Below are 16,082 nucleotides of genomic sequence, written 5' to 3'. Positions count from 1 at the left end.
GTCTTCGATCTGGATAATAAACACAACACCAACAACAAAAACAAACCAAATTGGATCTGAAACACAACCGGAACTGAACATTTCGGCTGCAACGAACAAAATGAACGTTGTTTGGACCATCGACGACAACAGTGACCATAGATCGACCCGAAACCAACTGTCGCCTTGGAACCACCCAAAAGAGAACCAATGTTGACGATAATGGTGAAAAGAAACCAAACCTGAACGAAGCTTCTATACAACACAAGAAGCAACATGATAGCGGTTGCAAAACAGTGACCACCAAAGACCTCCAACGTGGCCAACCAGAATAACTGGTAAGGATGGTGCGGGTGGCTATTCCGACCGTCGCACCACCACGAACCTATATCTACATGGTGTCATTCCGATTCAGATTAGAAGGGAAGAGAAAATGTTGGAAGCTTGAAGGCAATGGGTTGCTAGAGAGAATTTGGAGGATGTTTTAGAGAGAAGGAGTTTTGTAGGGTAATCAATTGATAGAACTACAATCTTGATTGCATAACTTAAAATACTCAATTAGCATTAATTTGTGTTAGTAGAGATTATATGTGAAATCATCGTCGTGAGCTTAGTTCAGTTGGTAGGGATATTGCATATTATATGCAGAGGTCGGGGTTCGAACCCCGGACACCCCACTTCTCCATATTAAAATGTGTGAACTCTAGCCACTAGACTACTAGACAAAAAAAAAAAAAAAGATTATATGTGAAATCTTAAGTTTGATTTGGAATTGTTAAAGATTTGAAACTTGGTAAGATTAAGCTCGGATGTTCGTAATTAAATATTTGTTCAATTGAGAATATCTTAATTTACAATTGAAGAATAACTTTAATTTTCATAACTTGAAATAAATGAGTTTGTCTTAAGTTTTCAATTTATAGTGTTCATTCATTATATATCGATTAGTCATAATCTATCACAAACCTTTTCTTAACCACTTTTATGTAATTTTTTTTCAAAGGGGGTTTATTCAAGCCCTTACTAGATTCGGTGTATTAGTCATACTAACCAATAATAAAACCATTCAAAAAAGCACTTTTTATGTCTATTTGATTTAATTTAATTTAAAATTTAACCAACATGCAAAGACAAAAATTAAGTGTATAGCCTCGAGTAAGGTTACATGAGTATACTTCTCCTCATAGTTTATTCCACCCTTTTGGTTATAGCTTTTTTTCCATTAAATGTGACATATTTTTAGTCATTACTCTGGTTTTATCTAACTTTTTTTTCAAATACCCACTTGGCGTCGATAACTTGATGATTTTTAGGCAATGAGGCAAGTTCCCGCGCCTCATTTATTAGCTAAAAACCAATGCTAATAAGAATTGCCTCATTATTGGGTTTGAGCTCAACTTGTGAAACAAATGCGAAATAATTACATAGATTACTTAGTTGGGAACGCATACTAGCTTCACTATTTATATCACCTGCTCCCTCCATATTTAAATATAAACAAAATTAATTTTTTAGGTTCGTTTATTTAATGATGTATGTGGTTCATAATATGAACTACATATATCATTAAATTAATAAACTTAAAAAATTAATTTTACTTATATTTAAAAATGGAAGGAGTAGTAAGATATTGTTTCAAGTATAGTCTTTATCCATTCTTCAACTAGGACTAGGATGTACTAACTCAATACTAGGACTAGGATATTCAACATTGGATTTATCCTTGAAACTTGAAACAACTAAAATAAGGATGATTTAGGTTACACTAATCATAAAAACTACCCAATAATACAATTTTCTCTTTTTTATAGAAAATAAGAAAATTAATTTGCGAAACATTGTACGTACTAGCACCTCTTTTTTTTTTTTTTTTTAAGGACATGTTAGCACTTCGTGTTGAGCTTGGTCCAGATTAATTTATTAAATCCACTGAAGTTCCACAAAAAGGCAACTGGATTATTCAAGAAACAGACATGTTTTTCTTAGGAAAATACATGGTTTAACAAAAAAGAAAAAGAGAAGAAAAAATGGTTGCACATAACAAAATTGACCATGACATTATTTTAGGGAAATTAAGAAACATGTTTGGATAAAAAAAGTGTGCCTAACTTACAATACTAAAAAAGAAAAGAAAGGAACACATTCCCAAACATGAATTGGCCTTTCATGTCATGAAAAGATGGCTAAGTGCATCCATAAAATCTTCAATAACTATTAAAAAAAATTAAAAGAAAAATTTGATATATTCCCCTAGACAGAAATTTGTAGAGAGAGAGATTCACATGCGATGCTCGACAATAATCTTATCTCACAATAAAAAAATAAAAAAACAGAATTCCCCAAATTGTGCCACCAACTATTGAATAGCGTCATCACTCTTTCCATTCATTCATAGAAGAAGAATCATAGCATAGATAGCTCCCCTAATTTGACCCCTCTTTCTTCACCTAACCTCTACAAATTGAAATCTAATCATTTCATTCACAACTTTACTTCTCATTCATCACAAGTTCAGTTCATTAAACTCATTTTCCAGTAACAGATCCAATCCAATCCAATCCAATCCAAATGGCTCTATCGCGATTCTCATCCTCTCAATTCGGATCCACTCTACTCAAACCCTACTTCCTCTCCTCCGCCATACGACACCGTTCCATTTCTTCCTCTTCCACCGAAACCCTAACCGTCGAAACCTCCATCCCTTTCACTTCCCACAACTGCGAACCACCTTCCACCACCGTCCAAACCACCGCCTCCGAACTCATGTCCTTCTTCAACGACATGGTTCTCATGCGTCGTATGGAGATCGCTGCTGACTCTCTCTACAAAGCCAAACTCATCCGTGGTTTCTGCCATCTCTACGATGGTCAGGAAGCCGTTGCTGTTGGAATGGAAGCCGCCATTAATCGAAAAGACTGTGTAATCACCGCGTATCGTGATCACTGTACTTTTCTCTGCAGAGGTGGAACCCTAGTTGAAGTTTTCTCTGAATTGATGGGAAGAAAAGATGGGTGTTCTAAGGGGAAAGGTGGTTCCATGCATTTTTATAGGAAGGAAGGTGGGTTTTACGGTGGACATGGGATTGTTGGAGCTCAGATTCCTCTTGGAGTTGGATTGGCTTTTGGTCAGAAGTATAATAAGGATCCCAATGTTACTTTTACTTTGTATGGTGATGGTGCTGCTAATCAGGGTCAGTTGTTTGAAGCTCTTAATATCGCCGCTCTTTGGGATCTTCCTGCTATTTTGGTTTGTGAGAATAATCATTGTGAGTCATTCTACTTTCATCAGTTTTGAATCATTACTTTATTTTTTTTGGATTTTTATTTTTATTTGTGTAACAGATGGAATGGGGACTGCTGAATGGAGATCTGCCAAAAGTCCTGCGTATTACAAGCGTGGGGATTATGCTCCTGGATTGAAGGTTAGTAAGATTAATCATCAACTATTTTTGGTACTTGCATAACTTTTGGAATAACATTTTTGTTTGTTATGTTATTGCATAGTTATTGTTATCTTCTAGGAAGGAATTGCTAGTAACTTTTTGAAATGGTTGATTTTTATATTGGATTTGGAATGCAATGCAATTGCTCTTTCCCAATTCAAAGTATAGATACTGACATGTGGTTTGATTACAGTCGATGACCTATGTTAAGAGTCCTACATTGAGTAAATAAAACTGCTAAATGTGGTACTTAAGCCATGAGGCTCTCCCACTCAACAGACTAGGCTTTCTCTCAACGAAAACACCAATTGTTAGGGACTGAAGTCCATGAGGAGAGGCCAACCCAAAAACTAGTCCGTTGAGAACTTTTATCTATATACTCCTAACAACCTAGGTGCTTTAGATAGGCACCTAATACAGTAATGTTAACTTGGCGTTGTATGGAAAGTATTGGGTGTTCTAATTACAATTGATTTTGGGGTTATATGGGAAGCATTTGGTGTACTAATTACAATTGATTTTGGGGTTGAATGGGAAGTATTGGGTGTACTAATTACAATTAATTTTTGGGTTGTATGGGAAGTATTGGGTGTTCTAATTAGAATTAATTTTTGTATTACAATATTTTTTACCCACTATTCATGCATTGTTTTCTTCAAACTAAATAAATATAATGATTTAATATTATGTATTATGTGCATGTTACAAATTTGTGCATTGTATGTTTATATTGCTCAGTTTAGCTAGTCTTGAATGTAAATTCATATTGATATTTTGACGAATGAACTTGGTATGCGTGTGCGTGGTGATTTTCTTGTTCTTGTGTTGGTTCCTTTTGGATTGTAGTGGTTTGACTCCTTTCTTGTGAAGTGTCCATTTTTCTTACCTAAATACGTGGAATTGTGCATGCTATATACATATGTGATTTAGTTGGATGTATAGGTCTTCACTATAGAGCTGAAATGTTTTATGGGTATGATTGTGGCCTGTTGTGTGCATGTCTGGCTCTCTACATATACACGTGCTGAGCATATACATATTGTATTTTATTGAACAACCCTTTTGAAATTTTATGAATAAATATATTTACTTTGTACAGGTAGATGGTATGGATGTTCTTGCTGTAAAGCAAGCTTGCAAATTTGCAAAGGAACATGCTTTGAAGAATGGTCCCCTGGTGAGTAAAGTTACAAGCATTTATTTGTATGAATACTTATTTCTAAAGCTACTGTTAAACAATGTTCCAGATTGATTGTTCATCTACTAATGCTTGACAGAGCGATTTAGATTAGGAGTTATCATCCATGATTATTTCATTTGTCATTATATTAGTTTTAGGGCTAAAAGAATGCTCTAGATATTCATCATCAGATATTTGATCTAAATCATTTGATATGGCGGAATCAATGAAGAAAATTTTATTAGTCATCAAACTAGATATAAGTCCATTTAGTTTTGTAGATATTAACATGATACACTTTATAAATGTTGGGGATTCTACACAGGTTATGTAGTTTTCTCCTGTGGGCCATGTAGATTATTTAATCTTCTGTAGTATCTGTCTCGTTTTCACCATAAACTGGGCTGATTTTGTTGCAGACTGATTTTGATTTGTGTCTTTTTTGTGTTGTACTTGAAGAATTAATTGTTGTTTGTGTTAATTCTTGCGGTGTTGGGGAAGGGTGCTGAGTGTTTGATTCAACATGGGAAGGTCACTCAATGGTGAGTGTAGTTCTTTGAACTAAGGATTATTCAATTGCATATAAGATGGGAATACTCTGGGTTTTCTGGATACAAGCATCTATGACTCTTCCAATTGACCGAGTGCTGATGTGCGAACTACTCATTCAATCTGGTCTTGCCCTAGGTAGCTGATTGTATATAACTTGCGTGATCCATAGGACCTGTCCTAAGCTAAGAAGCAGGAGATGAATACAAGAAACTCAATGACAGATAGAAAAGCGTTGGTTACTTAAAATAAATCATGTGCATCTTCACCGGACATGTCCATCTTAAGCGTATAACAAGGCAGTCCTTTAACTTTTGTCAAAAAAAAAAAAAAAAAGGCAGTCCTTGAACTGGTATTAGAGTCTCCTTGACCAAATTGTTAGGAGTTTGATCCTTGCAACCCCAGTTCTTCTAGATATGAAGTGTAATTTGGGAACAAGGCATGCACATTGTGAATATTGAAGCCTTAATTTCTCTTCTGTGAGGGAGTGTCTTTATAATATAAAACCAACCGTAAGTCCTTATGTTGCTGTGTTTACTAAAATCACCCTTTAGATTGTGGGATTGAGATAGAAACTGGTACCAACATCCAAACTAACAGTATAATTACAATGGGCTCCCAAGAAATTTGAGAGCCTTGGGTCTCTCCCTTCCAAGAATTTGAGAGCTTGGTCTCCTTCCGAAATAACCACTTTATAATTTCCAGGATAACCCACAATAGATTGGAGTTTCCCTTTATTCACAAACAATACATAACTAACTTAATAACTACTTGGCAAAATTACAATTTTAGTCCGTTAACTTAATTTCAGGTAACAGTTTGGTCCTTTATCTTTTTTTCATTTCAATTTTGTCCTTTTGGTCCATTTTCATATGGATTTTCAAGCTTCATTTTTAATATTCTTATGCAAACATAGAAGAAGACCATAGATTTGAAGATTGGAAGGCCATAAAAAAATAAAACCATGAATTTGAAGCTTGAAAATTCATATGTAAATGGACCAAAAGGACAAAATTAAGGATCATACTGTTACCTAAAATTAAGTTATGGGACTAAAGGTGTAATTTTGCCTAACTACTTATTACATAATAACTTATCAATAACTACCATAACTGCTATTATAAAATATAACATTTATTTAATAATAAATAGTTTAACAAATTGCAAGATCCTACGTGTTTTGGTGTCAGTGTCACCACCACAATCTCGATGGGACTACCGATCTTATTCATGAAATCAGTGTGGTGGTCTCGCTGTACCTTATGAAAGAACAACATTTTTTTTATAAGCCTGAGGATCTAATTGGTTTTGGATCCTTTATTTCACTCTTGAGCATACTTTTATGTCTTTTGGTCCGATCTTCTTCCAAATATACTTTTGTACCGGTGTTTTCTCACTACCGTTCATCTCTTGTCCTTACCCTGGCTGAACAACCATTCTTGCTACTGCTCTGTTCTTCTTGCTCTTGTTTCTCCATTACCCCAGTGTGATATGCTTGTTCTTATGGCCCAATGACTTAATTGTTCAAGGCTGTGTGGCTCTGTTGTGGGTGCTTGTTTGGGTGGTCTTTGATGGCGAAGAAGGTGCTTCAATCTTCTCTGGGTGCTCTGGTTTGGCTTTTAACCTACACCTGTCTGCTTCTCTGTTTGCTGTTTCGATTGGGGTTTTCGTTCTAGTGCTGGTAGCATCTCTGGAGTTGCTGATGCCGTTTGTTCTTATTTATGTTTGTTATATGTATATACATCCTTAATACATTTTTGTTTCTGAAGTAGGATCTTACAATCAGCGTTACCAGCACACAGTTTGTGTGTCTTACACCCCCCTTTCCAATCCTAGGTAGATTCTCAATTTTTACTATTTTGCATGCTACAATTTAAGCCCGTTAAGAGAGTTGGTCCTCGACATGGCCCATTGGGATTTTAAATGTGTTGTGATATATTGCATTGTCTCCAATCATATGATTTAGTATTAGTAGTTTGACTCTTCAAGAAGGTGCTTTATTTGAGCATACATTGCTTGTTGTCATTCTGTCTGATGCAGATAGACGATGCCTACCATGTCAATGATATTTTATTTAGTCAGAGTCAGATAGGAACTGACTTTTATTCCTGTTTAACCTGTAGTATAGCTACACAGATATATTCTTTCACCTCTCCCTCCCTCCCTCTCTCTCTCTCTCTCTCTATATATATATATATATATATATATATATATATATATATATATATATATATATATATATATATATATATAGGGAGCATATCATGTGAGAGCAATAATTATTGTGAGAGATGAGAGTAGTAAACAGTAGCCCCTGGATTTAATTCAACGATTCTAATTGAGTTTAACTTTCAAAACTGCACCTTACTTCATCGTATTTTTTAATACTTTTTTTAACAATACTAATGCAAACAATTGCGAAGAATGCATAGAACCCTAAATTAATAAACTGGGATCTTAGGATTGTGGTTGGTTCCAACATGGACAATCATCGATCAACTAAAAGATCTTCTTGCTGATCTTCAATTCAATCAATTTATGGTTTGTCTCAAGCTTTGATTGCATTTCATTTCCTATAGATTTTTTTTTGCATATTAACAGTTAGAGTGAAGAAGATGCAGGGGAAAAGGATAAAGGCACACACATGTGTTGACAAAAAAAGTTAGGGTACAGTTTTGAAGTTATATTCAATAATAGTTGATTTAAATCCAAGGGCTATTATTTACCCCTCCCTTCTCTCACAATAATTAGTGCTCTCACTTGACGTGCTCCCTATATATATAAATGATAAGGGTTAGGTCATTGGCTCATTCATGTGACCAATTCCACGTAGTGGGGTATGGCTAGGTTGTTGGTATTTGTGGCTTATAATTAGTTATTCTCTCCTTTATCATTTGATTTATAGTTTGCATAGATAGTTTAGTTGATTCTTAGTTTCCTTACTTTGGGAGATTGTCTCTTGTATATAAATATGTGCATCCTCATTCTATAATAGCACAATATTTTTCATAACATTTAACTATGTTATAGAAATGGCTAAATTTTGATTGATTTTGATTCAATTATCAAAGGTTAATCTTTGCTAGATTATGATCGGTCTCTCATTCTCTCTCTCATGACTATAATGTCCAGATTCTTGAAATGGACACTTACAGATACCATGGCCACTCCATGTCTGATCCGGGCAGCACTTACCGCACACGTGATGAGATTAGCGGTGTTAGACAGGTATATCACTATCACCAGTATACAATGTCCTTGTTTAATTAAATTGAGGAATTAACTGTTCTCTTTTTTATTGACTATTTTGATTACAGGAGCGTGATCCAATTGAGAGAGTAAGAAAGCTGGTATTGGCTCACGACATTTCTACTGAAAAGGAATTAAAGGTGATTGCGTGAAGTTTGAAATCATGCTTAACTATTGTATTGTAAAATGTGATATATCTGTCTTTATTTTGTATAAAATACTTCTATGATCATCTTTATACTGATCATCGAGTTTTTCTGGCTTTTTACTTTGAAGTTCACAAATAGAAACAGTTTCACTATTATTTAGTTTAAGTGGGTCTACACTAAGAAAAATAAGAAGGTGCAGGTAGTGAATACCAGGGACCTTATTGAGGTGGTGGCAGAGAGAGAAAGAGAGGGGCTGGACATGTGAGTTTTCAGTTATTAGGGGGGAGTAGTGAAGAGGAAGTTCATCATTAAATACTTTAGTTAGTTATCAGCAGAGAAATCCTGTTATGAATTTTAGAACAAAGGAGAGCAATAATAAGAGTTTTAGACATTGATAATAACTCGATAACAAGCTTAATACAAAAGACCAAGTACTAATCCCTATTTGTTGAAAGGACTCATTACATTCATAGGCACGACATAACAGACTGCCCATGGGGAAATAAGGTGTGATGAAGGTGTCAAGTGTGAAATATTTTTAAGTAAATACTGTGAAGTAGTGTGAAAAAGGGGAAGGCTTTTAGCGTTTGAGTAAGTATTTGGGTGCTTTGGATTGGACTGGGTAGGAGGAAAGCCCTCAGATATCATTTTTCATTTTCTTCTACTAACCATTAGAGTTTAATTGCTAAAAGTATTGTGTAATTTGTTCTTTTAGGATATTGAAAAGGAAGCCAGAAAACAAGTTGATGAAGCCATTGCCAAAGCAAAGGTATAACCATATATTAGTTGTTTATTCTTTTTATTCTTCTCATACTAACTTTGGTATCCCACATATTTTTTTATATGCTTTACAATCTATATTCTGTTTTATTTTCTTATTTCCAGGAAAGTCAAATGCCAGACCCATCTGATCTATTTACCAATGTATATGTTAAAGGCTTAGGGGTCGAGGTACACAAATTATTTCATCCCTACTTATTATTCTTGTGTATCTCTCATTGAAAATACCCGATGCTTAATAAATTTGAATATAAGCAAGCAAATGCATGTCAGATGATATGTGACAGATTCAATAATCCTTTGCTTAAATTTGTGGAGAATATTACTCCAGATATTTGAAATACAGTAAAAGACTTTTTAATTTGTAGAAGAATGAATGATATTTTGTTGGATTTAGTTTTTATGCAGTGAAAGCTTTACTAAACAAAAGGACATGAACAATAATAATGTAGTTTGGTAGATGGTGTGTTTTATTAAACTCTAATGGTTTGTGATATTTTGAATTGCAGGCATGTGGTGCTGATAGGAAAGAAGTGAAAGCTACTTTGCCATAAATGATAGTTATATCCTTTGAGCGTCTTCTTCCCTTGTTACAAACTAATCAGAATAATGAAGAATAAAAGGTTCTTCAGCAGCAGATCATCTCTCTGCCTATTGGTGAAGCTTTGCCTAATTGTATATTAAATTGTTTCTTGAATAGCAATATGGCGGCCTATACATTCAGATTGTAATTTTGGAGGGATCTCTATTTTAGTTTATTATTGATTATACATACAACTATGTGATGCAAATTGGAAGCGTCATTGTGCTCAATTTCTTTTGAATGTGTTCCACAATTGGTGGAGAAATGTTGCCATTATTTTTTATGTACTCATCAGATTGTGTTTCAGTTATACTACCCATTCATTTTGGGTATTAAGAAATCATTTTTTTGGACAATTTCTTAAAATTTTGTGCGTGTTTGCAGATTTAATTATTGTGGCAGATGCCTCGAGTAACTTCAGCCGTGTTAATTTCTTGTATCTAGTTTATGCTTCCTATTTCAATTGTTTGGACATAAAGTGTAAGCAATAATATTATATGTATACCTCTCTTTAAAAAAAAAAGTATTGTTTCAATCTTAGACTGCCTTTGAAACTTTTCTTATTCATTTTAAGAATTGACAAGACATTTGTTGCACTTGAATTAGTGTTCTCCCTTGCATAGATTAAGCATCTTTTCCTTTTATTAAAGAAGAAAATCAGAATACGAAAGGAGCCAATCTAGTAACCTCACAATGACCTCCACCACAACACAATCAGACAATAAATTTAAACCATTAGTAAAATTATTAAACGATCGAACATATATATAAAGACTCTATTAGAAGAATTATATGTATGTATAATAATAATTGGACTAAAGAGTGTGTATTGGAAATAGCTGGATCCAATTCGTATCATTGGTGGAAATAAAGGACACTTGATCCTTTGTTTTGGAATGAGATAATTGGACTAAATAGAGTATTTTTTTTAGAAAGCCTAGCTCTACTAGGAGTATTTCCAAAATCAAATTAATGGTACTTATTTCCAAATTATGTGAGTTTTTACCTTTTCCTCAAATACGCCCTCACTCCCTCTTACTTTGGCTGCTTTAAGAGTTAAGACACTGACACACCTAATATAGTTGGAAAAAGAAAAAAGTGAAAGTGAACATAGAAGTGGAATAATTGTGTGTATGTATGTATGGGTCTTGTCTTGTATCATTATCAGTGTAGTAAACAGACACTACATGCATCTACTCTTGTTCAAAAACAAAAAAGAAAAAGAGTCATTCTTGTTCAAACAAAAACACTACTCAGTTCCTGTTCTTCAGAATCAATCGATCATTCTCTTCTCTTGAGAAAAAAAGAAAGAAACAAATACCTTGCTTTGTCCTCTTCTCAGCATAGCAGCACCAGTTTCCCTTTATATATAAAATGAACCACCATGCATACGAAGAAGAAGCCGTTCAAATCGCTGATGATGAAACAAAGCCGTTGCTTCCCATTGAACTGGTTGAAGAAATATTTTGTAGACTTCCGGTGAAGCTCCTACTTCAGCTTCAATGCATGTGCAAGCGGTGGAATTCTCTCATCTCTGATCCGGATTTCGTCAAGAAGCATCTTCGGATGGCAAAGGCTTCTCAGAACCACCACCATCTCTTCATGCTTCAAAACAACGGTTTCACTTGTACCCATATAACTTCAGTTTTCAACACACTATCACAATCACAGACCCCACTCCCTTTGCCTCATAATTTGAATACAGATGATTTCAGTAGATGTTCCGGCGATTGCAATGGAATCATCTGTTTCACTATTCGGGATAGTTACCCTGTTCTGTGGAACCCTTCCACTAGACAATATAGTGTCATTCCCCCTGTGGAAAATTCGTTTCCTCCCCCTATAAGATATAGTTTTGATAAGTTTACACCACACACAAGAAGAAGAATGAGCGTTCAAGCTAACTTTTATAGCTTTGGGTATGATAATACCACTCATAAGTATAAGATTGTTGCTATTTCTTTTATCCGCAAACCCCCCACTCCTAAAACTAGTATTTATACCTTGGGGTCCGATCCTACGGATTGTTCCTGGAGGGCGATCCATGACTTTCCAAAACGTTGCAGTAACACACTTCCTAAAACGGGACTATTTCTGAGTGGGACAGTTAATTGGTTAGCTGGTGAGCTTTTTTCTCTTGATCTAGCCACTGAGACATACCAGAAGCTTTTGCTTCCTACTTCTAGAGGAAAGGGTAGTTTGACCTTGGGTGTCTTAAAGGATTTCTTGTGCATATTTGATTGCAATGATAGGGGTACAGATATATGGATGATGATGGAATTCGGAAATAAAGAGTCATGGCATATATTGTACACCATTCCTTCCATTGCAGTTCAGCATTCCATTGCCAATGTTTTATATATTTCAGAGGATGAACAGTTTCTAATGCAGCATGATGATACGGGGCAATGTCAGTTGGGAGTCTATCATTCCAGAAATTATACCTCTAACATTCTCGAGCTTCAACATAGAGCTTATACGGATCCAGTAGTCTACATGGAAAGCTTGATATCACCTTGTTCGTTGGCCATAGTGAATTATTTGTTGAAAATGAATAGTTGACAGTGCATCTCTTATGCTTAAATAAACACATACATTGCTTGTATTTTGATGTTAAAATAACAGCTCATATTTATAGGCGTCCTTGTCAATTGAAGTTTCAAGTCAATGTCTGTGGTGCCCTGATCTTAGCTGCAATGGTGCACCTGTAATTTCTTAAAACTTTATACCAAGAAGATTGTGGAGGACTGTTCTAGTTTGTGAAGCAGTTATGTTTTTTTTATTGTGTGCATAGAAACAGAAGTATTGGGCTTGGCCTTTATTTCTTATTTCATAGTTTTTGACAAGTTTGGAGTGTAAGGGCTTAATCGTCAAACGATCTGTCCTTGAATAGAAGAAAAAAATATCTAGGGTTTCAGGTTCTGTTCCTCTTAATATTACTACTCATTTGGTATACTTGTGTCAATATGCTGTTAAACCACTTGCTTGGCATCAGAGATTTGATATTCAAATCACACAATTCGATGATTCTGAAGAACCTCAGACCGATGTTCGTCTTACGGATTATGAACCTCGAATCAAAGCTATTACTCATAAACTAGCAAATGCCAATGGCAAGGTTTGTTTATTTCTTTATTTTTCAATTAATTCAATTCTCATTAAATGTTTTAACCAAGGTTTTAAATTGTGGATCATTTGTATCACAATCTTTGATATTGCGGAGGGTTGTGATCAGTTGTAGCCTTAACAAGAGTCATATAGTCATAGTCAAGTTGATAACTCAAGATAGTCATCTAGTGAAATTCATCCTTGACAATTTTATTATTATAAAGATCAAAGCAATTTTTTGTTGTTGTTTACCTATCATTATTGCTATCAAACAAATATCTTTTTGTTCAGTTAAGTTATAAGTATTATTCGACAGTATAACATGATCCTCGAGTTCGATACTTGATCTTATTTTTTTGCACAATTTTGTACACTTTCGAAAATCGCCATCATAGAGTATGATACACATATATTTGAATTTTTAGACTGATGCTGTTATACGGATTTGTGCTCCTATTTTCATCCATTGGTTAACTTGTATCTAGAATTCTCCTAGTAGAAGCTCTTATACTGTAATCCTTATTCTTAAGTAATTCTTTTTGATTATTTTTTCCCCGTGTTTCCTCCGTGTTCTTGAATTTCTGGTAAGAGTGCAAATATATACTGCTTTTACTAGTTTGGAGCTATGTGTGACAGAGATGGAACTGTCTTATTTAGAATTTGATGTAGTTTGCGACAGCAGTAATAGTTTGAGCCATTTAGCTCAGAAGAAGTTGAAATTTTTGCTGAAAATTATAATAATATATTCTTAAGTTGGTTCAGCTTCAAAACTAGTTTAATTTGTTTCTTTTTCTAGGTCAATGCTTATGATTCTGTTCGTATCGTTGATGCTCAATACCATCACAAGTACTTTTGGCAGTTGTGTCTGGTTTACATCCTGTTGTTCAACCTTTGTCAAACAAGATCATTAAGAAAAGTGATAATACATGCAGCGTTTCTGCTTCTGCTGATGTTCTTAGGAAAAGAAACTCTGGCTTTGATAATGTGCACAAAGCCAAAGTAACAATTCCTAATTTTCCACATGAGGATGTGGATCCTGAAAATAAAGCTTGTGATAGGAATGAAGGCTGTATGCAAGACAGACTTGGCTCGCCAAGATGTGATCTTGAGAAAGAAATGATCAAATTTCCTTCTGGTGAATTATGTATGCCAACATTGTCATGGATCAATGGAGATGGGACCATCAATAGTATTGTTTTCAAGGGACTCAGATGTCGTGTTCTTGGAATAGTGATGCAGAACCCGAGGATGATGGAGGTATATGAATACATTGTTCTTTGATCAGATTTATTTAAATGTTTACAGTTTCACTTTGTATGTGCTAGGATGATATTCTACGTCATATGCATGTGTTGAATCCACATGAATCTTTTCTATGATTTATATTTTGAAATTTCTGGTCATCTGGTTCACAATATATTTTTTTTGAGAAATAATTGTATTCCTGTTCTGTTCTAGTGTAGGAGGCTTTACTATATTAGCTTTTTCATCATGCTGTAAACATTGACTTAGATGTGATGTAATTTTTCTTTAGTTGCCTATTTTTTTCCCTTGTTTTTGTGCACTCCTCTTGCGGGTAAATGATGATTCAATTTTCTGACAGAGCTGTAAAACTCTTCTGGAGTTGATGGTTCTGGATAAACACCTAACTGTGAGGAAAATGTGTCAAAGTAGATTTGGTGGAGGCCCCTCCATGCTACAGAATCTTATTGGAAGTAAATCTTGTCAACAGAAGTGAATTTGTGCAGAGAATTTCTTTGCCAATCCTATGAGTACTTCCTTGTTGTAGGGAATATGTGGTATTGGATATGTAAAATAGATAATTCTCATATCAAGATTCTTATGAAGTCTAAGGAACTCTCTTTTGCACAGAAACTTGTCAGTATACAGTTCATGGTCATTCATATGGCCAATGACTACCATCACTCTCTCAAATTAACCACCTCGAATGAAGTTTAGCAGCAGTAACTCATATAGATCTCTATTTACAACTAAATAGTTGTTCTTCGTGAATCTCTTAATGCCTCCCCACAATAACATAGTCTAGCGATACATACCGAGAGAAGAATATCCACACATGAGATGAGCGAAAATTTAACTTGTCAGTTGAACTTTCATTTCAAACATTCTTCTACATGCCCTCAGTACATCCTCCTCCATCATTCTCGCCTTGCAGAAAAAGAAGATTGAATAATTGAAGTTTTACACCAAGGTAATAACTGTCTGATTTTCATCTTTCAATACTTGAGCCAAGGTGATAGCCAAATTTGATTTACCAACTGAATTTAACGTTTCTTCGTAAGGGGTGTGTTTGTCAATAGCATTATCAGACAATTCTTTTTGCAAATTAATCTTTTTCATTTGTTTTAGCCGTGCCTTAGCTTCTCTTTGCATTCCCTCCTTCTGATATGCCGACGAATGTAAAATATACATATTGAAACCCATTGGAGACCCGGCAGCCTCTGCGTCGTCCAAAATGTCATGAGCGGACTCAAGTCATCCCATCTGAATGCAAGCACATGTTGCATTTTTTTTATTCTATTGTATTTTACTCTCTCTTATACTTGCATTAATTGAAAATAAGGTGGATATCGAGCTCTTGGAGCTGGAGGAAGGTGGAACGAGAACTTTGGTCACAAAGTCTGCAGGAGTAAAGTAAAAGCAAACCTTCCAAGTTTCCAACCTGGGGCAGCCAGAGAGAAAGGAAATTAATTCATTTGTATCCACAAAGTCCGGGCCAAGATACAACATCTTAACCGATGGAAAATGAACTGAAGAATGTTGAATCTCCACGTCAATTGAACCGGAAAGACTGCAGTGTTTTCAAAAGACAGACATGTTATATATAACATTCTATATTTGTTTACTTGTTAAAAAAAAGAGAGAGAACAAGAGACGAAATCATGTAAGTGAGTTTCGACATTAAAACAAATTTTTGGATATATTCCAGGTTTTCATTTCCACCATTAAAACATGACTATATTGCCACTTTTATAGGATACAAAATTAACTTGAAAGAGAAGTCAGCTAAATTATAAGTTTTTTAATTTCATCTCATTCTAA

The 16,082-nt window shown here is 34.8% G+C and overlaps 2 protein-coding genes across 2 annotated transcripts; both read left to right on the top strand.

Annotated features, from left to right (window-relative positions):
• The first annotated feature begins 2,250 nt into the window (after nt 1–2,250).
• Nucleotides 2,251–10,277, top strand: LOC11416624 (pyruvate dehydrogenase E1 component subunit alpha, mitochondrial). Its single transcript, XM_003628570.4, has 8 exons — nt 2,251–3,244; nt 3,321–3,400; nt 4,521–4,598; nt 8,283–8,378; nt 8,468–8,539; nt 9,264–9,317; nt 9,434–9,499; nt 9,838–10,277. The coding sequence occupies exons 1-8, from the start codon at nt 2,548–2,550 to the stop codon at nt 9,880–9,882; spliced, it is 1,188 nt and encodes a 395-aa protein (XP_003628618.1). The 5' UTR covers nt 2,251–2,547; the 3' UTR covers nt 9,883–10,277.
• A 763-nt stretch (nt 10,278–11,040) lies between these two features.
• On the top strand, nt 11,041–14,872 carry LOC11410699 (F-box/kelch-repeat protein At3g23880). The gene is made up of 3 exons (XM_024772532.2): nt 11,041–13,029; nt 13,816–14,276; nt 14,623–14,872. Exon 1 carries the CDS (start codon nt 11,286–11,288, stop codon nt 12,471–12,473), a length of 1,188 nt encoding a protein of 395 aa, XP_024628300.1. The 5' UTR covers nt 11,041–11,285; the 3' UTR covers nt 12,474–13,029; nt 13,816–14,276; nt 14,623–14,872.
• The last annotated feature ends 1,210 nt before the right edge of the window (nt 14,873–16,082 follow it).

This window comes from Medicago truncatula, chromosome 8 (genome assembly GCF_003473485.1).
Source record: "Medicago truncatula cultivar Jemalong A17 chromosome 8, MtrunA17r5.0-ANR, whole genome shotgun sequence".
Taxonomy (NCBI): domain Eukaryota; kingdom Viridiplantae; phylum Streptophyta; class Magnoliopsida; order Fabales; family Fabaceae; genus Medicago; species Medicago truncatula.
The sequence above is the reverse complement of the archived record's forward strand: the minus strand, read 5'-3'. Positions and strand labels throughout refer to the sequence as shown.

Bases quoted from the DNA above. Each gene is read 5' to 3' on its own strand.
- LOC11416624 (XM_003628570.4), top strand. From the start codon at position 2,548: ATGGCTCTATCGCGATTCTCATCCTCTCAATTCGGATCCACTCTACTC. The intron at 3,245-3,320 runs GTGAGTCATTCT...TTTGTGTAACAG, and splicing joins GGTTTGTGAGAATAATCATT to ATGGAATGGGGACTGCTGAA. The intron at 8,379-8,467 runs GTATATCACTAT...TTTTGATTACAG, and splicing joins AGATTAGCGGTGTTAGACAG to GAGCGTGATCCAATTGAGAG.
- LOC11410699 (XM_024772532.2), top strand. From the start codon at position 11,286: ATGAACCACCATGCATACGAAGAAGAAGCCGTTCAAATCGCTGATGAT.